This window comes from Apostichopus japonicus, chromosome 13, assembly GCF_037975245.1.
Source record: "Apostichopus japonicus isolate 1M-3 chromosome 13, ASM3797524v1, whole genome shotgun sequence".
NCBI lineage: Eukaryota > Metazoa > Echinodermata > Holothuroidea > Aspidochirotida > Stichopodidae > Apostichopus > Apostichopus japonicus.
Window position 1 is genome coordinate 24,295,055 of NC_092573.1, and position 22,808 is coordinate 24,317,862.

The window sequence follows — 22,808 nt, forward strand, 5'->3', positions numbered from 1 at the left end:
TTACCTCATCTGCTTAATAACGTTTGATACACAGAGAGGACAGGTCTAATGCATACATATAGACAGCACCATTCTAGAGTGAACTTCCAAATGGGTGATCTGTCGGCCTTTGGGTCCCAGTCATATGTTCTTCGAGAGTGGAGACCTGGATCTCATCTTTTGTGTTTTCTTCGTTTGATATCCTTCCTGTGTGATTAGAGAAACCCATGGTAAACTGATACATTTAGTTAATACATAATTTAGAAAATCTAATGAACTGATATTCTCCATCCAATTTTACTAAACTTGGACTATTTGTTACAAAAGCTGTCACCATTCATCATTAGCTACTAAGTTAGCTACCACCAACTTCCACTGGAGACAAGGATATAACACATTCACATGATTAGTATGAGAAGTATCCATGCTTCCTATCTTGAGATATGTGTTTTACAAGGTTTTGAGTGTCTGACCTCGGATGACCTTTTACCTCCACCAAAACTAATAGGGCTTTTCTAGTCTTTTCTAGTTTTTCTTGTCATCAAAACCAACAATTAGTTGTGAGTAAACAGGTTCAGTCTTGGAATATCTTGATGTACACTGCCAGAATGACCTCAGGCCTGTGAAACGAAGTTAAACCAGTCTTGATGTCCTAGTTCAATATCTTACGAACAGTAGTTTCCAGAAACTTGAAATCCAATGGAATCACTACTTCCTGTGGCTGTACAGAATTTTTTGTACAACACAAATACAAGTTTAGGAAACAGCACCAAAGTATTTTGTTTACTTTCTTACCAATTTTTGGAATCACTTCTCTTAGCATGGCTCTTCCTTCCTCTATTTTGGTGTTCTTCTCTTTGTAAATGGAGGAATGGAGAGTTAATCAATTCGCTGGGCAATGTAACCCCTAGTGGTTTCAAGGTCTTCTGTAACTCTAGGAAAAGTTGTGAAATCATTGCTAAGGAAATATCGGACATATATATACATAAAGTACACATGAATAAGGGTATACATCTAATAAATACTTCCATATTTTGTCTCCCCATTCCTTACCACTCCCAAACACTACATGTGCACAAGAAGAAAAGCTGCCAATGATGAGTGATCCAACATATTCAATCAATTACATTTTTGGTTAGTAAAAATCCTTTCCCATCTCACGAATCTGGCATTCTTTCCTCAACGCCTCCACTCCATCTACTACCTGGATAAACAGAATTACAGTATGTGATCTATATTTGTTATAAAAGGATATTTTTGCTTCCGTTGTTGATGAAACTGATTGCTGTGCCTTTAGTTCCTAGTCTACCAGTTCTTCCAATCTGTTAAGAAAAAAATTAAAAAGATTTAAAAACCTGGATATGATTGAATATGCATGTAGTCATGATTGTGTGGTGATGTTATTGGTCAAATCAAATTGTAAGAGGGCTACAAACAAAAGAGGATCATGCTGAGAACAGCATGTTTTAGATCATAAAGGCACTGCACAGGATATAACTGTTGATATGGGTTAGGAAAAACATTTCATTAGAGCCATTGACCTGACCGTCCCCTCCCCCTCCCCCATATACTGATTCTTGTCCTTCAGTACAATATCCAGAGAACTACAAACAGAAAGCTACCGTGACAGAATTACGATTTGTCAAGGTGAATTGACTCACCTGGTGTATGTATTCCTCGACACTGGCCGACATATCAAAGTTGATAACTAATTTAACTTTTGGAAGATCCAATCCCCTCCCTAGTACAGCAGTGGATACAAGAACTGGGAGAAGACCCTCCCGAAAGGAATGCAGCACACTGGTCCGTTCCGCTTGTCTTTTGTCGCTGTGTAAGGCCGCCACATCCAGACCAAACACCTGGTTTTTATTACAGAACAAAATGAAGAGTATCCAATTAGTTTCTGAACCGTGTGGATATTCATTAAACAAAAAAGTTCTTTTAAGATTCATGCTTGACAAAAGTAACATTTCGATTAACATTAAGATTCTGTAGCAGGTGCATTTCACTGAATAAAACTGAAATACTGTTGTACCCAACTTAGCAACTATTACATTCCTCATACAACTTCTCAGAGTAAGTTAATAAACCACATGAAAGCAAAACTGTAACTTGGTAGTTTGGACTGTGAGGCCACCATCATATCATAGATATATCATAGACCATCATCATATCATAGACCATCATTATATCATACACCATCATCATATCATAGACCATCATATCATAGACCATCATCATTGACATATCATAGACCATCAACATAGACATATCATACACCATCATCATACATAGATCATCATGTTATAGACTATCATATCATAGACATATAATAGACCATCATCATAGACATATCATAGACCATCATATCATAGACCATCATCATATCATAGACCATCATATCATAGATGTATCATAGACCAACATCATATCATAGACCATCATCATATCATGAATCATCATGATATCATAGACATATCATAGATCATCATCATATCATAGACCATCATCATCATATCATAGACCATCATCATATCATAGACCATCATCATATCATAGACCATCATCATGATATCATAGACATATCATAGATCATCATCATATCATAGACCATCATCATCATATCATACACCATCATCATACCATAGACATATCATCATGTTATAGACTATCATGTTATAGACTATCATATCATAGACATATCATAGATCATCATATCATAGACCATCATCATATCATAGATCATCATATCATAGACATATCATAATGTTATAGACTATCATATCATAGACCACCATCATATCATAGACATATCATAGACCATCATATCATTGATCATCATGTCATAGACATATCATAGACCATTATCATATCATAGATCATCATCATATCATAGACATCATAGATCATCATATCATAGACATTGAGGAAGGCAGTGATTTCTAGCATAGCACTTTCCTCTCACTCACCTTTTCAATGGCCTCTGCCAGTAAATCAGCACCGATCTTGGAATCAACAAAGATCAGGACGGGAGGACTGAAAAGCAAGAAAATGAATCAAGCCTTATGTCTGATTTGTTTTGTGACCCTTACATTCATGTGTGCACGTGCGAATGCATTATTTGTCTCTTTACATTCACCAAATCTCATGAAGGGAAATTAAGATCGTATAATTTTAAATAAATAAATATGAAAAACACAACCTCCACCCCCCCCCCCCCCTTGAAATCCTGCACATGCCACTCGAGCACACTAAACCCCATAGAACACTTGGTGATATATGACTTCATTCTAATATTGAATCTTCCCAATTCTTTCTAATGATATGGTTGAAACTGGGCATTTTGAATAAATGTATACAAAAAAAAAAAGAAGTATTTTATTGTGATAGAAATGAAGATTGAACAAGACTTCTATGCTTTTTAGTTAATTTCTTACCAGTAATGCTTTGGGTCTTCTAGAAGGTTAAACAGCATTTTCTTTTTGGATGGTTCTTCAACCCAGAGAATAATCTGTTTTACTGAAGAGCAAGGAGTGCTTGGCTGCAGCAAATATACAACAAAATATGTGTTACCACCTGGGAAACCTCAGAATATGCTAGAAAGATCTAAAGTGGTCATCCAAGAACAATCAATTGCCACATTGTCAAGACACATCAGCTCAAATATTTGAAATAAATCTGTACTTTTGATTGATGCAGTAATTCGCCAAGCAGAATGTAAAACTTTACACACAAAGGACCTAAATATCCCTGCAATAAATACCTACCTCAATAAGACTGTCTTACTTTTATTTGCACTGCTATATAGTTTTGTGTTTGTTTGATCTTAATTACTTTGGGTTATTTGGGATAGACATGAAAAACAAGTTTTATAAATAATTTAATGACATACCAACAAATATAACGGTTTGGAAAACCTGAGTATGTCACAGCTTGAACAAAGAAGATCCACACACTTACCAACTGAATATGATAAACCTGTTCACATTGTAAATTGAAATGATTATAACCATGCACTTACAGTGCCAACTGACACAAAAATCGGATCTGAAAGCATCTCCTGAGCGATTTTCTCGATGGATGAAGGTATTGTGGCAGAGAATAGCATTGTCTGGTGGGTTTCCGGTAATTGACTTTGAATTATGTTAACCTGGAAACAGAATGAGTAATGTCATGATTTTATTATACACGTCTGTAACCTATGTATGGGAAGATCAGCATACATAAAACTGTCCATCACGGTTACTAAGGGATAGGTGGATTTCCGCACACATACCTTATCTCTGGATAATATGGAAATATATATATCAGATACATCATAAGAAACAGAGACCAGCACATACACACTAACATAGAGACCATCTTATTAACAGTCTAACACATACAGAATGTCAAACATTAACTGCTACAAACCTGCTCTTGGAAGCCATCTTGTAAGAGTGAGTCGACTTCATCAATCACCAATAGTTTAATTGATGAGAGAGACAAACCTAGGAAAGAGAGAAAAGAGAGAAGTCCTGATGACATAACTAACCACTTGGAACACGGACTGAAACAACATCTTACTTTCCACTTTCCATTCAAGTTATCTTCTTCAGCACTTGCACATAAGTACAATGCAATAATCCCCTTCCCCTAACCCCTAGTCTCCTTCCCAACCCCACTCTCCTTCCCCCAACTCCCACTGTCCTTCCCACCCCCACCACTTAAAGGATTGGATCTACTGCAAGGAGTGCCCCCAAAAATCATAAATAAAGGCTAAATAAAATGCTCTGGCCAAAATTCTGAGACCATGACTGAAGCAGTCTCCCAGTAGAAAGAATCAGTTCCCCCTTGTGTCTGCTGCTGTAGTTCTCTAGCTATGCACTCTTCGATTAGGTCATTACAAAATAATCCTACGCTGAATTATCTCCCTTTACCAATAGTTGTGATATCAGAATGTGGGGATTTACATTAGATATCTCGCACAAAAGATGTTGTACACTTTTTAATGAACCGTCTTAAAATAGGATGTCTGGATATTGAATGCGGTATAAGAAGATGTCTGGACTGCTTTTGTGATTGATCATTTTTCTCACAAAATGCCTGCAAGTGTAAGCACAATGAAGTCACCAGTTTATGACTCACCACTTTGATTCAATACCTGCAACAGTCTCCCTGGAGTTGCTATGATAACCTGAAATTTGAAGGAAAACATAAATAACAGTACTGAAACTTATTAGTCTAACTATGCACAAGGTCTACTTTCGAAAAAATGTCAACATATTTTCCGCTGAGCTGTATCTTATACTTCCGTGGCTTCGTTCAGGCGACAACTGAAAAAGTACTATGAAAGCCTTTATTGATTGTATCCGTTGTAAGGGGTGGGAGTTGGTGGTGGTGGTGAGGGGTAGTGTTACAGGTCTTATATGTTAAGGTTATCTATTTTTTGGGGGGGGGGGAGTAGTTCTTTTATAGGTGTTAAGATTATCTATTTTCTTTGATGGGAGTACTCTATTTCGATTAAGCCCAAAAGGGTTTCTTAGTTTACTTCCTTTCACATTTTTTACTTATTTGCATTTCTATTGTCTTGTTCACCTCGTTATACAATGTGATGAAACAAATAATTAATAAAATTAATAAAAAGCTACCTTGTGTGTCAGATATGAACATTATATTAACTTGAAGCTTTAATGACCTTTTGATGACCTCTCACCTGTTTATTTTGATTAGAAACTTTAGAAAATATCAACTCAAAAAGCTTCCTTTGTGACAAGACATAATATCAGATCATGTGAATATCATATTAATTTTATGCTTTAATGACCTTTTCATGACCTCTCACCTGTATTTTTTGTTTAAGTCTGTGTAACTGTGGAGGCATGGGCATTCCACCAATCAACAGCGCTGTCCTCATGTTTGGTATACCTAGACACGAATTAAGAAATGCAAAGAAGAATCAGGCACCAGTAGTGAATTTTCTTCTTGAATAAAATTGTTTCACAAACTTTAATAGTAAGGCATCAAGTGTCAAGATAACCTGACATTTTGTGTTCCTTTTATGAATATGGGTTATGCAGAATTTATCATATCTGCCTAAATTATAAACTTTTATTATAGATGAGTTGTCTAAAATCGGAAGATCTTTGTGCAAAGAAACTGAAATTTATTGTCAACACATAGCATATTAAACTGTCCAAGGAAACTAAGAGAGTTAAGTCCAACTCTTGTTTTCAGAAATTGTAATACAATAATACATTGCTTCATTGAGACATTTCATTGCAAATGGATGACTTTATCCATAAATTAACTTTGATGCTTTACTTCCCCAAATAAATTTTGTATTGATGCAGGCTTCTTCTTGATAACATTTTCATTTTATAAAAATTTGTATCATAGCTACACTAAATACTCATTTGTCACTGCAGTATCACAATCGTACAAAAAACATAAATTGTTTCTTAAAAAAGCAAGAGAAACATTCATATTTTAAACTGTGCTGTATGAAAGTCTACAGTACTGCCTGACAGAATTCTTTGAAATATTCATAACCATCTTCAACAAACAAGAAATGATATCCTTTTGCAAATTTTTTAACTTAATATTTACTTAACATCAAAGGTTTAATAGGGCACTGAACTATTTTCGTCACGGGGAGATTTCTTACCCTGCATGAACGACTTTGACTGATCTTCGATCTGGTCAGCCAGTTCTCTGGTCGGTGTCACAATTAAGATGACCGGTCCGATGGTAGGGTCAAGAGATGCTTGGGACTTTATCACATGTAGGATGCTTGGTATGACAAAAGATGCAGCTGCCAGGGTATTGAAAACAAGACTTGTTGGAATGGAACATCGCTTCATAGATCTCTCATTATATGGTGTTTTATTTTATCAATGGATTCACTTTAGGATTACAAGTTTGGACATTTCTGAGAAATAACTATTTGAATCAAAAGTGCCTAAAGGGAAAATCTCAAACATTTTAAAGGGAAAAAGGGACACATTGAGCAACATTGTACACATGATAAAATAGTCAACTTACTCTTTCCAGAACTGGTCTGAGCACAAACCATCAAATCGCGACCTTTCAATGCAGCTGGTATGACCTGCATCTGAACTGGTGTTGGAGTTAGGTAATTGGCATTTTTTAAGTTTTGAAGCACTGAAAATGAAAAAAACAGAAGAGAAAAATTAGAAATCTTCTGGAAACAAGTATCAGATATATAGTTATGAAAAATAATACAATATCATTTAATGCTACTGTACACAGGGAGAGGCTGACCAAATAAGCAAGCAGTGATAACACCAAACATTCCAAAATGTCCAAAATGGGATAACATAGGCCTTGGCAATTTCAAGCCAAGGAAGTTAGCTATGTAGTATGTACTGAAAGTACATGATCTTACATTAACATTGTCATGCATAGCCTAGGTATACATTTGTCCATATCCCAGAGCAAGTTCTGTTTTACAAATAATTTTGCAGCAGATTTCCTTTCAAATTAATCGCTGAGATTCTAGCAGTCAGTACGAGCTTAGTTATAATATTAGAGAAACAGCAAGGTCATTTGGGGCCAACCCATCACCCATGCAAATCTGCTGGCATTGCTGAGAGGTGAAAACTAGCCCCGAGTCGTGGTCATTTGAAGAGATCATACAATGCAATGCATACTTCAAGAACTACGGCATATTTTTCATAACAGGTTCTTACATATTGAGGGTAGAAACAGCTGCTCGAATGAAAGTACAGGCCTGGGGACGTCTAAACCTTCGACGAAAATATCAAACTGTGCTCTGACATCCTGCACCTGTTCCCTGGTTAGTCGAGATATTTCAAGACATTCCGTGTAGAAGTACGATTGCACAATCTCATCTGGCTGATCCTCAGCTATTTGCTCATCCTCTCTGGTCAGCCCTGCCAGCTGCAATGGTGAAATAAAAATGTGTTAAACTGTGTAATGTTAAATAATTTTGCAAATAAATCTCAAAAACTTGTTGAAGCTTGTTCAGGGCAAATTTTAATAGTCGTCAGGTTTTTCTGAGATGATCAAATTTCTGTTCGGACGACCAAAATAAGTTTTTGAAGCTGTCGGATGTACAACTAGTTGTTGACATCAAACTCAGGTCGAACTGTTATTTAATATCCCCAAATAAGGCAAAATGGTAGGTTAGAACTTATCCAGACTCAGCAATGGTGTTTACATTAAAAACAAATGCCTTAGTGATTTCCAAAGATGTTGGTTAACTTGGTTTACAGTGGGTCAAACCTACCCGGTCTAATAATTTTGTTCCCATATACATTCAAAGTGGACTACAATACAATACTTGCTCTTAGAGTGTAAACAGACAAATTGAGGGCAGAGTGCCACTTTTTCAATGATGTGATCCAATTTATCTCTGTTAACAGATAAATTTATCCTTAAGATATGACCAAAATATCTGTCTTCCAAACTCTCACCTCAACTTCATCACCTCGTTCACATTTCATTCTCGTCAAATTTCTCGCTTTGCATTCCAGACTACAGACATCAGCTTCTGTCTTGTCACAGATATACTCTCCATATCGACCGCAGATGACACAAATGGGTTCTCCATCCTGCGGCCATCTTTGATTCTTGCTGTAAGACACAATCGGTTCTGCATTGCTTGTGGAGTCTTCACACAGTTCTTTTTCAGCAGAAATCTTTGATATGGAAGGAACTCGTTCTTCCACTTCTTGCTGATCTTTAACATCCTGTGATTCTGATTCCACAGGATCATTGCTACCGTCTTTCTTAATCTGAAGTGGTGTGCTATTAGAGGAACCAACCTCTTCTATAGGTGAACTTTCTATTGCTTTCTTAACATTGACATTTGATAATTGAGTGGTGGTCTTGTCTCCATCTGTTTCATCACTTTTACAGAGATCAGATTTCTGTCTTGCATCTTTATCAGTTGTCAGTTGGCTTCTATGAACATCTTCTTCCTTTACCTTAGCATCCGGGGGATGGTTGGCAGTTTTGTTGAGGGGTTCCTGAGGGGTAACATTAGCTCTTTTCTTAGGCAGAATTCTCTTCGATGGGATCTTTTTGGAAACTGATCTTGGCAAAAACATCTCTCCATCTGTGAAGTAAAAATAAATCCATCAATGCAATGTATTAGAAGTCCTCTGTCTAAACAGGAGTAGGCTATTACTGGTAACTTTCAACACATTCTAAACATTATTGAATATAGGGACAAGTGTTAATGATAAATTTGTGATAGTAAGCACATAAATATTGATTTAAAGGATAGCGGTGATGACTCTCTCACTGATTTTGGTCAGTGGTTTAGTTCTATCCTGTAGCAATATGATTTCATGGATGTTTTGAACTGGTTTTGCCAGAAATATAAGAATTATACTTGTAAAAGTCAGGATTCAACTGCTTGAATTTAGGAAAAAAACTTCCCTAAACTTCGTGCATGCATTTAAGTTCACTGTATGATTCTGCTAGAGTAATCCACGAAAGTGTCTCAAAATGCAAAACTGACGTTTTCTTGTTTCACTGTGCCATCTTTGGCCGTTTCCATTAAGGCTTTGTAACTTAAACTTGTGAATGGAAAGTTACAACAACTGACTAACGAACACTGCAACAACAGTGTCTATCGGTGCAGCTGCAAATATACTGTAACACAGTACGAGAATGTAGGGGACATGGAAAGTCAAAGAAAAACAAAACAAAGAGATTAAGAAACTTCCACAGAATAACTCCAAATTAACCTTTCAGGACCTGAGAACCAGCCAGAATAAGTTTCTTAGCAAATGCACTAAATTTTGCATAGCCCCACAATAGTTTTGTTGTAGACTGAGAGGTAATCAAAAATAGGAAGTTCATGACTGTTTATCCTTCTAACCAACTATGATGACATACTTAAGTTGTTTACCTTACTATAAACATATGTTACTTAAACAAGTTAAAGTCAGTGTGATGTGAATATAACAAGTTGTATGTAATTGTAAAGCTTAGCCGGGCTCCCCACTAACCCACATGATCCTACCAGTACTAGTCCAATACCATTCATTCTTTACCTCAAATGTAAATCAAAAGGGACCACTGGGTATATAGCAATATGCGGACTTAAGGATGTCAATAAGAGCTGCCTGACGTTTCTTCTTATATAAATTTTCTGTGGCATAAAGATAGGAGCGACTGTTACTTGTACTGCTGGTAACGTTAGGCCCACTGATCTGTATAGATCAGTGGTTAGGCCTAGTATTACATTATACTTTATTTCGTTAAACTAGGCCTAAGTACTAGTAGTAGTGCTAGGCATAGTACTTTCGTCAACACTTCACACCGTAAGTTATATGATATAAAGTCAATGATATTACGTGAAGATTTTTTAGATGAAACGAACAGAAAATGTAAGTGATGAAAGACGGAAGAGCCAAGTTTTCAAATTTGGTCTGACTTTAAGACTCGGACATTGTTTACTGAACGACTGTTTACTGAACGTCTGTACTGTTGATGGCGCACTGAACTTCTACACTTCGAGTTGACGTCGTAGTGTAAAACAAACTTGTTTCGTCAAACGTAAACCGCGCCCTATACTATGTCCAGTTGCTTCTTTTCACCTGGCTAAGTTATGTAACCGCTGTGGTGATTGCTTATTACTGGTCTACCAGCATCTCCAGAACTGTTATTCGAGACGATTTTCCCCATAACATGTTTGCAGGGACGTAGCTAGGGCCTGATATTTGGGGGGGGGGGTTTAGTGGCTGAAAATCCAACTGGATGGGTTTTGAAGCTAGAAAATTCCGACTGCTGCCTTGTACCCCTTCCCCACCCACCCCGCGCTACTCGTCAACGATACGGTCAGTGTCAGTCAGACACCCCATCTTTCGCGACTGCACTTTTGTTCCAAACTCTTTTCGATACATTTGTACCCACTGGCACTCACCTCACAAACTTATTAGCCCCCCCCACCACCCCACCACCCCACCCCCCACCAAATATTTTTGTGAAAATTCGGGCAATATGTTGATAACTTTTCGGGCACCTACTGAAAGAAAGATCATTTGCAATGTGTTTTTCAATGGTTAAACTCATATTATAATTACCATTAATATTGTAACGACTTCCACAATAATTATAACCAATATCGAATGGTAATAACACGGAAAACGATTGTATGTTATTGGCATGCAATGTAATAACCGATGCACGCCGGATATGCACATTAACATGTGGCGCGCGCGAAAAATTTTGGTTATATTTTCGGGCAAGTCGTTATATAAGGCCCCCCCCCCCCCCAAAAAAAAAAAAAAAAATCCAATTGGCCTCCGACGCATATGAAGGTAGTTCCGTCTATAGGCATTTTTGTTGTTGGAGTATTCAAAATCATACGAAGTTTTGTATGGTGGAGTATAAGAATCGCGAGATACAATTTCTCAAAGTGGCAAGGAAAACGTGGTAAATATGACTGATTAAAGGTCAATTTTGAACGAAATTTTTAGGTCATTCACAATCACAGGAATATATGAATAGGCCTAGATAAACTAGAGTGCGACAGTCGGAAATTCCGACTGTCGCACTCCGATTTTCCAACTATCGTCAATTTTACCAAGTTTGGGGGTGAGACACCCCACACCCCCCTCTAGCGACGTCCCTGCATGTTTGTTGTAAACCCAATTAATATTTAATGCAGTTAATACCAGGGAACTGCTTTCAAGTTGGAAGTCGATTTTTTTTTCTTTTCTACGGTGGCCTTGCAAAAACATACGTAAACTTATTGGGGCGGTTGGTAGGTCTATAGGTCATATCACGACATTTCCAAAATATTTATTTTTTATGAATGATATTGTTTTAATGTTAGTGAAAACAATTTAAACAATCATAAACGTGCATTGTTGTGAGGCATCTTTAATATAATGTCTATAATTAATTTGGTCTAAACTGACCGGCAAGGTTGTACTTGCCCAAAAGAAGCATGTACTCCTGGAGGAGGTCTAGCTCTTTCCGAATGGATGTAGAAAAATTCCCCGACTGAAAGCGCGTTTCCACGCGATTAAGTCCCCCCCCCCCCTCCCCCAAAGACGAACATATACACCATTTTTGTTAATAATTAGATGTCATTTTGATTTTACTGTTACTTCATAAATCGACAATAACATGCATTTATCTAGTAGTAATTTCAAACTAGCAAAGTTAAATGCAAGGCAGTATGTTCACAAGTTGGCCTGTTTGTCGAGATGGAACTCGACAAAAATCTGCAAATTTGCTGTCCTGTGTTGCGCCAATATGGCAATAACTCTATTCAGGTAGCATACATGGCTCTTACTTACAACCGTACGTTTGATTTGACCTTCTAAATGTAAACCAGGGACGTACCGTCATATCACACATACGTTTTATGAAAACAACTGATTAGCCCAGCAACGCGAACGTTTATCACATCTTCCTATATGGCAAAGATCAAATCCCTCTGAAGATTCCAGGTTTACCAGGTAGTAGAGGCCCTTCACATCTTCATTTCGCCTCTTTGGCGTTTAATTCATTAATAATGTTCCAATATGTACTTAGGCCTAGACAAATAAGTTAAAACTCCTATCCTACAATTGACACTGTAGCTGTAGGGGCAAGCATGTTTTTGTTTTTTTGTAGCCTATACCCTAGGTAGCCCTACTCCACTAGCTAGAATCTTTAGCAGCAGAGGTGTCAAATACATCGGCCAGTTCTATAACTTGTCAGTGACTAGTAAATGTCTCTTATCGGCTTAACTACGTAAGGATACGAAGCCAATGGTGACTCTTCAAATTCAAACAAGCATACCTTCTCCAAGTTGCCCCTATACTTAGTACTAGTAGTAGCAGGTGGGCTTGTAATTGACACATTAAGTTAAGGATTTGATCAACGATGTCAATGAAGGAAAAATCCAAATCACTCAACTGTATGCGTTTTTCATATGTGTAATCCTCAGCAATGTAACGATTGCAACTTCGTCAAACAAGGGTTGAAATTGTATTACTCTGCACCTTCTAAGCTCTGCACTCTGGTTAGTTAACTGTTGGACAAATAGTAGGGTATATACATTGTAATTCACTTGGCTGCCTTTGCACTAAGTCACTGTACCACCCCCCCCCCCATGGTTCGACCCAACACACAGTTCCTCTAGCTTGCACACTTGCATTGGAATATTTGATCACACTGTTCTATTTTCTTGCAGTTGCACACAATAAATAAGAAAGCATGGCCCCTACAGACAAAAACTTGTCAGTAGTTACAACAGGAAAGGATGATTTGCTGTTGGTAAGTTAAATACATATATACAATGGTCTGGTCCTTTGATAGTTCTCCTAAAATCTTTAAAAAAAATTTACTTTGCTAAAGAAATTTAACAAAAGGAAAAACTTAACACCTTATAAAATAAAAGTAGACTATAGTGTGCATTTCTTGCACTTGCAGTCGTGTGGCACGATACAACTTCAAAGCAAGAATTATACATACCAAAAGCAATATGTCTTTATGGGCAGGCAATTAACTGACTCAATAATTTATCAATTTCTGCTGGATGCCCGCAAGTGTTGCGTTTACCCTTCTGATGTACAATGAGGATTATGTGCATTCCTTGATAAATTTATGTGCAAATGAGACCAGCAGTGAACATGAGGAGAATTGTATTTGATCAACAGAATAACAGAAGATAGTTAATTGGTACAACCGATCGCAGAAACACCTGCAGATTTTGTACTCTCACATATATACTACCTGCATAGCCTCTAAAGGTAACTTAAAACATCATCATATATTTGAAAGTAAAAAATTAATGATGTTAAATGCAAAGAATAAAATATAATTTACATCATCTTTTAGGATGCTGTTTTAAAACTTCCAGGAAACATTCAAATCTTTTGTTTTGATCACTATTTTAGCAATCTATAAAGCATGCAAAAGTAACCATTTACCAAATCCACCGTCAGACAATCATAACTGCAGGGTTTGTGTTTAATTTTTGGTGATCTGAATACAATTACTTATTCTAGATACTTGTACTTGGTAAACTACCATTGGTTATGTTTCAAGTGTTCCATGTTTTAACCATGACTATAAAGTTGCCGTTTCTTGTCAGTATATGTAGATTATGGTTCATTCATTGTGTGTTCACCTATTCCCTTATCCACAGGAAGACAGAGAAGTTCCACAGCCAGGCCCAAATGGTAAATATAACATCTAATAAATTAGATTAAATGTATTTCTGTCTCACTGAAACTTGAAGCTGCTCTTTGAATGAGGTCATCAATTTCTTTCCAGCAAATTTTACACCAAACCTTCAGAATAATACCCAAAATCAGAGTTTAATAGATCAAAGTAAGACACCCTAGGACTAGATTTTCCACAGACTTTCATTGCTAGTGTCACTGGAAATCATAACCATTGCATTCATGATGACAAGCATGTTAATGTATGGGTATCTATGAGTGTGTGTTTTTGTGCACATCTGGTGAAGATGTGAAGACATACATGAAACCTCAAATATGGAATCTTAGATGGATCTCATATTTAGTACTCTGAGAATGTAACATCTTGAGTTGATGATACTTATTGCTTCGATCAGAGGTTGTATGTCATATAAGGTCTGCAAAGGTTAAAGTTTAAAATGTTGCAAAGACGATATCTCAAGAATGGAATCTTGGATGTATTTCATATTTTTAGTATGTGGAAGCTCCATAGTAAGAAGATTAACGGTGTTGTCTATATTGGAGGTCATGGATCATTGATGGTTATCAGCTGTGTGAAAACCTGAGTTGCGAAAACCTGAATGATGAATGAGATATCGCAAGAAGGGAAGCCTGTATGGATCTCAAATGAAGTACAGTAGAAAGATACACATGTTGTGTAGGTGGTCCCCTGCTGCTTTTATTGGCCGGTCAAAGGTCATTTGAGGTCATCAGAGGTGAAAGTTTGCAAACAGGGTAACACCAAAAGTGTGTATGTGACTACGTATATTTGACTATTTTCGTAGCATAAGAATGGACAATACCAATTGACATAACTCTTGTTACTTTTACAGAGGTGCAGGTTGCTATGCAAAGAGTGGGTATCTGTGGTTCTGATGTTCATTTCAAGAAACATGGCGGTATTGGTGAATACATGGTGAAGAAACCAATGATACTGGGCCATGAATCCAGTGGGACAGTGTCTGCTGTAGGACCAGGAGTTCAGAACCTTAAAGTCGGTAAAGAAGCAATGCCCGGTTTGATTGTTTTTTTTTATACACTACAATTTAGTTCATGTTCCTGTAGTTTGATGCTAGATTTACACTTTTACAGCCTGTTGAGCCTAGCGTTTAGACCTGCTTTATTCTGCACACAATGGATGATATAACTAGGCCCAACCCAGAAATTTACATAAAATATTTGCATTATAATAATAATTATTTACTGCAATTTTCTCTGTAAGTTGGTGGCTTAAAATCCTTATCTGAAGCATTATTTGTTATTGCACCATAAGTTCAATTCTTTATGTTACAATCTTATGCTACAGTTTGCAGCAGTTTAGTTATTGCACTGTCTGTTCAATTCTTGACATTACAATTGTTTGCAGCAGTTTTGCTCTAGAGCATACCTCACCATTTCTTCTATGACAGCATCTGTCAGACACAACTTATGTTTTGGGATTGGTTTTGCATTGTGAGAAGCATTTAGACTTTATTCATGGGTTTTTTTATGATAAAAGTGGATGAAAAGGGTTTCTTTGACATTTTTTTCTGAACTTTTCTTGTTAAATCTTTTTGAATTTTTTCTCTCTTTTACCAGGTGACAGAGTTGCCATTGAACCTGGAGTTCCTTGTCGCAAATGCAAATTTTGTAAGAATGGACGTTACAATCTTTGCCCCGACTGTTTTTTCCTGTCTTGTCCACCGTATGACGGATCCCTTAGAAGATACCATTGTCATGCTGCTGACTTCTGCTACAAGTGAGTCAAGTTACATCACAAACATGTCACAAAGCATCAGTGTACCCCATGGACTACCAGTGGTGTTACGAGATCAAAATCTTACTGGAGCTCCAAAATGCCAACTGTTCTCCAAATGAGAAGATTCCTCACAGAAAATGCAGTTACTTGAGTCATCAGCTTAAATCAGGAATGTTACTGGTAATGATTGGACTCAATCTCCAAATTGTGTGATTGGTTAACACTCTGTCAGCTAGTCGATTCGGTCAACATTGTTTTAGTCGAAGTGATTCAGACATGATTATAGCATTAACTCTGACTACAGCCAAGGGAACAAAAGGCTTTCACCGAATGTCACTCTCTGTGAAAGAAATGAAAACCCAACCGTCATCGTCAGCTATTAATAGTATGTTAGTGATGACGAACTAAAGAATTAATGCCCTTCTAGTGCCACCTGGAAGAATATATCAGAGTATCTCATGGTTCATTATGTGCATGAAATAAGACTTGAGTAAGTCTAGAGATGACATCATGTGGGAAATACCAATAAGGACCTGATCTGATTCAACAGAAAGTTGGTTCATTTAAACTATTTTTTTGGTGATCTCAGACCAAAGCTAGTCTTTGATTCTTTCTTGGAGATCAGCTTAAGAAGTGTGAGAGTTGCAGTTGTGACCGGAGACGTAAGATTTTTCACAAAAACAGAACTAGTAGTGAAGTTAAATATGTACTTGATGTCCTCCAAATTAAGAGTTTGCATCACTTCCATTTCATCATTTGTTCATCCATTCATCCATAATTCCTGCTATCTATTCCTTCAGTCACCCATCAATCTCCTTGTTTGGCTTGTTTCTTTGAAAGCTTAGGTTATATCAAATTTTTCTTGATGACATTGGACCATCAGTAAAACAAATGTACTAAAATCACGTTTTTGATTTTTATCTTGTAATTTACCATCTCTACGGAAATTGAATTACTTTCTATGCAGACTGCCAGATCATGTCAGTTTAGATGAGGGTGCCCTGATGGAACCATTGTCCGTAGCCATCCACGCCTGTAGGCGAGCAGAGCTTACTCTTGGTGATAAGGTTCTCGTCCTCGGGGCTGGTAGGTAGAATAGGGGCATTCTTCAAACTTACTTGTCATTCTTTTCAAACTTTAATAGTTGCATGTTTGTTAGCTACCTTAACGAAGTTTAACTCAATGAGTAATTTGGTATTTGATGTTTAGTTTTGAAGTAAGGTATCGTATATATATATATATATATATATATATATAATATATATATATACATATACATATATATATGTTATTCTTGTGTTTTGATGATTTATCGTGTCTGTTTTCATCTGTCAGGTCCAATCGGATTAGTCACTTTGCTTACGGCCAAGGCAATGGGTGCATCTGAAGTAGCTATCACGGGTAATTAGATGTCAAATTTTTCTTTTCATTCTCCTGCAATGCATTATGTCATGGTAATCAGGTAGATTTCAACACTTCTGATGTAAAATTGTTTGAATGTTCATATTAATGTTATGTGTTTGCATGTGAACAGTACACTTCAAAGTATCTCCATGTACATTACAGTGCAATTGACTACTCCTGCATACCAGCTAGTCACATACCAACTAATATGTGACTAAAGTGTTACATACCATCTAGTAATTGACTTCCTTCATGTCAGCTTGTCTTTGACACATTACTCACACCAATAAGCTAGTCTGTGACTTGTGTGTCAGGAGTCATTCACTCCTTCGTATCAACTAGTCCTTAACATGTGAAATCATTTACCAGCTTGTCTGAGTCTTCAAGTTAAAGTCAGTCAAGAGTGAATCTTGCAACTTCTTGCAGATTTACATCAGACACATCTCTAGGTCATGCTCGGCTGGAAAGATGGCTATGACATGAAAGACTTTTACAAGTACTTAACATCTTTTGCGATGACCTTTCAAGATGAGGTCGAGAACATGCTTAAGTAGTCGATGGGTTTCAAAGTTGATGTTGATTCATGATCAAGGAAGTGAGCATATAGAAAAAAATACTCACCAGCTGATGAAGCATTTATTAATTGCTATATGGGTGGTCTTGTCAAGGAATGTTTTGTTTTCTCAATAGTCTTTGGTGATATGAAAATTCAAATGTTTCATGTCTTCATCTGATTGATAAATTTTATATCGCCAAAACCATGAAGGCATAACTTCCGTTTTTTAACGGTGGAGTATTCCTGGATTTTAGGGTATCACTTGGTAAGGTTTCTCATCTTCTGCATAAAACTTGGACTAAGCACTACTTGAGGTCATGTAGTCTTTACCAATATCGTACCATGCACAGGTCTGCATTCAGGTTCATAGAGCTCTTCCATTTATATTAATCACTTATGATTGTGACATGAATGAACTCTGTAACCGTTGCATGTGCTAGGCATTATATATCTAGTGATTAAAAACTGGAAGGATAGAAAACTACTAACTTTGCACCGATTTTAACTTGTCTTCCAGATATTCAACAGGAACGTCTTGATGTTGCAAAGAAGCTAGGCGCATCTTCTTGCTTCAAAATTGATCCGAGTCTAAACCCTGAGGAAATGGCAGAGAAGATGCATGCTATCCTTGGATGGAGATCTGATATTACCATTGAATGTTCTGGAGCTGAGAGCAGCTTCCAAACTGGCATTTATGTAAGAGTTTTAATTATGAATGCTATAAGTATAGGCATAGGAGCCCAGTTTGATTTGGGGGGGGGGGGGGGGCTGTAACGATTTACCCGAAAAATATAATCGAAATTTTTCGTGCTTTCAACATCTTAATCTACATATCATATAGGCATCGGTTATTGCATCGCTTGCCAATTACATACAATCATATGCGGTGTTATTACCGTTCCATATCGTTAGACATTTTCGGGAAGTTGTTACAATAATAATGATAATAATAATATAAGTTTAACCATTGAAAAACACATTGCAATTTATTTTTCTATCAGTGGGTGCCCGAAAAACTCTCCTCATATTGCCCAAATTTCACAAAAATAGTTGCTTTGGGGGGCTGTAGCCCCCCAGCCCCCCCACCTCCTAAGCATATGGCTGTAAGGGGGGGTATAAGTTACTCATAAAGTGTATATTGCCTGGTCTTTTAATAGTATATATCACATTAACTGAGTTGTTGAAAGATGGCATCTGTTTTTGTCACCATTTTCTCATATGAATTATTTTGATGTTGCAAGCAAATCAGAGACAAATGAAGAACTGACTGTAAAATAATAAAACTAATCTTAAACCTTAAGAAAATTATATCAAGAGAAAGCGCAGGTGGAAAATTTTCTTGCAACATCTTTTTTCTTAAAATAATATAAACTGGTGTTGCATTAAGCTGATTGTTCAATGTTGAACCCAGTCATTGCTGGTAGACTACTGCAGGGCAAATTGATTTGATAAAATAACTCAGCAGGTTATTTTTGTTTGTCTCCCCCTCTGACCTAACACTCTTCATTCTGTAAGGTTATTGTACACAACGAGACTTAACTTTATCTCTTGAAGGCAACCGAACCCGGTGGTGTCTTCCAAATGATCGGCCATGGAAATCCAATCAAGTCATTTCCACAGTTTGTCGCAAACACTCGAGAGATCGACATTCGTGGCACACAGCGCTACGCTAACACGTAAGTGAAACTAGAGTGGCTTGCTGCCCTCCTTACTTTAAGATGCAGTAGATATTACCAGGGTTTTTAATACGGAAAAAAACAAAAATGACTATTTATTTTACGAGATTGATCATTGTATAGGGTGCATGGTCAGAATGAACTTCCTGCAGGTAAATTGGAACATTTTGGGGGGGGGGGGGGTGGGGGGGGGAAACAGACAATCAATAGCAATTTAAAGAGCGAATGAAATGGAAGACAAGCGGAACAAAAATTTGGAAGCTATAGATGAGTGGAGGATACTACTTAGGAAAAATAATGGGAGGTTGTGCCAGACCCAGCAAACCCACCCTGCCAGGATGAACCCTTATGCTAAGAAAAAATAAAAATAAATAAGTATTATGTGTATAGGGTTGAGTTGTGGGAGAGGCTATAATGGAACACGATCAGGATTTGGGAATTGTGAGCTTGCTATTGGTGCAAGGTTACAGATAATTATTCTATGGTTTAGCATCCCTGTCATACGTATGTCCCCTCTCACCCCTCCCCCCGCCCTCCAACCTAACCTCATGAAATCCTTGATTTTTATGTGTTGGAGAACTTTAGCTTTTACGCCTTGAAAGTAGACGGTTGCTACGAATTTCAGTCATTTTATGCACAGAATTTCCCCCCTTTTTTCATCAGATATCCAACGGCTCTGTCCATGATTGCCAACAAGCTTGTTGACGTTGTCCCATTGATAACCCACCGTTACCCACTGGAGAAGAGCGTAGAAGCATTCAACACAGCAGAGACCTTCGCTGATAACGCTATCAAGGTCATGATTCACTGCGACGACTCTTTGACTGCATGAAATATGAGAGCTTGCCTTATTCTCTAGAGAACAGTATTATTGTTTTATTATTGTTTCCATTTCTGCATCATTGCAAGGTAGAATCAGCATAAAGGGAAATTCCGGTGGCTGAAATTGATTGCTTAATAAAATTCCTGGAAATTTTCAGCATCTTTATATGAAAGCCACATCCTCACTGCATTTTGTATGACATAGATATGAATTTTCAATTTTGGTGATATTTTGTGAATGCATCTATGATCTGTAACAGACAGTGAATGATGTCATCACAGTAATGCAGCTGAATTGTTTTTTTTCCCTTTATATTTCATATTTTACTCATTTATTCAAAGAGGGATATATAGTATTTCTACAATAAAAGTAGCATTTTGATGGTATTCCTAATACAGAGAATCTTGACATTTAAAGTAATATTCAGAATGTATCAAGCTTCAAGGATAATTCAACTAGCAGATTATAACAGGAAATAAAGATTTTAAAGTACATTTGTCATTATGACATCACAGACCACCTGTTGTGATCCACTCCAAGGAAGAACCGAGGGATAAGCCAGTCCAGACTGCGGGTAACATTTCAAGCAACCATACCTTGAGTTAGGGACATGATATTGAGATGGGGGTTTTCAAGTAACAGTGTAGAATATATTTCAGTGTCACATTGTCTGTCACCAGAATATCCCTTTAATATTTAATTATTATTTCTATTTAATCATTCCATACAACTCCATATAAGTTTTACCTACAACATAATGTTTTCATTTACAGCTTCTAGTCTTGTTTCAGCAATTAATTGTAAACTCATGGTAACACTGAGAAATTTGATATTTTGCAGGAAGTATGCTTTAATTCGTATGAGAATGTTTCTAATAGGAAAATGTTTCTAATTTAAGAAAGTTTTAATATGTTCAAGTGAAGAAAGATCTTTATTGTGTAACATGTAGTGCTATTCTGCCCTCTAATGTGGTAAGAAAATGAAATATTTCTTACGAGGACAGATGGCGCAAAGTTTTATTGTCTCTAAATAAATTTGTTGACATATCGTTGATTAATTGTGGATTAGTTTTGGATGTGAAACATCTTGATTTATGAAAATCACTGTTATTGAAGTAAGTTCAATTAACTGTGTAATTATTTTCAATATTCTGTCTGCAAAAGTCTTCTTCTTTTTTTTAATGATGAATATATGGTTTTTTCTTCTTCTTTTTGGATTTTCTCAAATTCTTGTTGTCATGACGATACAGGCATTTGGTGCATTTGACAATATGATTATTTAAACAAGAAGTGAAAGCCAAATCTTACCCAAATAGTTTTGTGTATACAGTTTCTTAATCTCAGAATTACAGAATGCATTTTGGAGTCTATTATTCAAAAAAGAAAAATGTATGACAGGAAAAGAAAGTCAATGTAACCAGTGCCTTCATTATAACTTTATCAGTAGGCCGCCTATGTTAGGGAAATGTATTATGAAAGAAATAAAGTACAATCTATTCAAAAACAATATGTGATATTTGAATATTTTTCTTAATGCTTCTTATATGCAGCAGATTCCCTTCAAGTCATAGCAGATTTTGTTTCTTTTGTTCCTTTTTTGTTGTTATATATTTTGTTTTTTTCCTTCTTATTTTGTTACAAAATTGAAAGTTTGATTGGAATCTTTATATGTAAACTGTTGATTTGTAGGTCTTGCATCTTCTTCCTATCGTTTTCAAAGCAAGGTTTAAGGTTGCTGTTTGTTTGCTTATGATATGCCTTTTTTAAGTCCATTTTTTGACTACAAGGCATTGAAGACTCGCCCCAAAGTTAGTTTTCTGTTGCTTGCAAGTGACGTTTTGTTAGTGTCGCTACAAAATGCAGACAGTACAGTAATGAAACGTGATACCTTGTTATCTTTTATCTAGACCTGAGATGTCCATCGCTGCTATTATATATACACTGTGTTGTGGGTATTGACCGTAGCTGTATGTATTGACAGTACACTATAATTACCGACGGTAGTAATCTGTGTGTGTATTTTCTGGGATCGATGGTGGCGTCTAACACTCCTGTTACACCTCATTCGAAACCGGGTCAGATTACCGGCATGAGACGTTTCTTTGTGCGCAAGGCTTCAATGCCTTTAAACCTTGCTTTGAAAATGACAGGAAAGAAGATTAAAGGCCTAAATATCCACAGTTTACATACAAAGATTCCAATAAAACTTTCAATTTTGTAACAAAATAAAAAGAAGGAAAAACAAAGAGATACAAAAGGAAAGGAACAAAAGAAACAAAATCGGTGTTGACATATTTCCACATAGTTTACTCTCATTTAGATAAAGATAGACAGTATGCGAGATCTACTTTATAGACTTTTCTAGTGCATTTAACACAATTGTCCCACAATACTTACAGTACAGCTAAATTAATCGAATACAGTGTATCCCATGGAATTACCCTATGGATTCATGA

General features: G+C 36.7%; 2 protein-coding genes across 8 annotated transcripts; one reads left to right on the forward strand and one right to left on the reverse strand.

The window, feature by feature from the left end:
* Window positions 1-140: 140 nt before the first annotated feature.
* On the reverse strand, window positions 141-18,479 carry LOC139978611 (probable ATP-dependent RNA helicase DDX59). 5 transcript variants are annotated; one of them, XM_071988957.1, is made up of 16 exons: window positions 17,920-17,949; window positions 12,868-12,982; window positions 8,418-9,061; window positions 7,671-7,881; window positions 7,003-7,122; window positions 6,626-6,772; window positions 5,804-5,886; window positions 5,107-5,155; window positions 4,393-4,469; window positions 4,001-4,129; window positions 3,417-3,520; window positions 2,949-3,015; window positions 1,641-1,838; window positions 1,234-1,301; window positions 775-924; window positions 141-186 (listed from the first exon to the last, which is right to left on the reverse strand). In XM_071988957.1, exons 1-16 carry the CDS (start codon window positions 17,932-17,934, stop codon window positions 153-155), a joined length of 2,211 nt encoding a protein of 736 aa, XP_071845058.1. In that variant the 5' UTR covers window positions 17,935-17,949; the 3' UTR covers window positions 141-152. The 5 variants fall into 5 exon arrangements, with proteins under 5 accessions (XP_071845058.1, XP_071845059.1, XP_071845062.1 ...); XM_071988958.1 differs by lacking the exons at window positions 12,868-12,982; window positions 17,920-17,949 and adding an exon at window positions 18,344-18,479; XM_071988961.1 differs by lacking the exons at window positions 12,868-12,982; window positions 17,920-17,949 and adding an exon at window positions 10,429-10,551.
* Window positions 12,275-21,835, forward strand: LOC139978613 (sorbitol dehydrogenase-like). Of its 3 annotated transcripts, none has more exons than XM_071988964.1 (10): window positions 12,275-12,425; window positions 13,145-13,227; window positions 14,102-14,135; window positions 14,990-15,154; window positions 15,735-15,894; window positions 16,862-16,980; window positions 17,230-17,295; window positions 18,372-18,550; window positions 19,409-19,530; window positions 20,194-21,834. In XM_071988964.1, exons 2-10 carry the CDS (start codon window positions 13,168-13,170, stop codon window positions 20,360-20,362), a joined length of 1,074 nt encoding a protein of 357 aa, XP_071845065.1. In that variant the 5' UTR covers window positions 12,275-12,425; window positions 13,145-13,167; the 3' UTR covers window positions 20,363-21,834. The 3 variants fall into 3 exon arrangements, with proteins under 3 accessions (XP_071845065.1, XP_071845067.1, XP_071845066.1); XM_071988965.1 differs by lacking the exon at window positions 12,275-12,425 and adding an exon at window positions 13,611-13,703 and having other exon boundaries at window positions 13,212-13,227; window positions 20,194-21,835; XM_071988966.1 differs by lacking the exon at window positions 13,145-13,227 and having other exon boundaries at window positions 12,320-12,425; window positions 20,194-21,835.
* Window positions 21,836-22,808: the final 973 nt, after the last annotated feature.

Coding starts and splice junctions, on each gene's coding strand:
- LOC139978611 (XM_071988957.1), bottom strand. Junction 5,156..5,803: donor GACTTAAACAAAAAATACAG/GTGAGAGGTCAT, acceptor TTCAAATTTCAG/GTTATCATAGCAACTCCAGG. Junction 3,016..3,416: donor GAAGACCCAAAGCATTACTG/GTAAGAAATTAA, acceptor CTTGCTTTTCAG/TCCTCCCGTCCTGATCTTTG.
- LOC139978613 (XM_071988964.1), top strand. CDS start 13,168: ATGGCCCCTACAGACAAAAACTTGTCAGTAGTTACAACAGGAAAGGAT. Junction 13,228..14,101: donor GAAAGGATGATTTGCTGTTG/GTAAGTTAAATA, acceptor CCTTATCCACAG/GAAGACAGAGAAGTTCCACA. Junction 19,531..20,193: donor ACACAGCGCTACGCTAACAC/GTAAGTGAAACT, acceptor TTTTTTCATCAG/ATATCCAACGGCTCTGTCCA.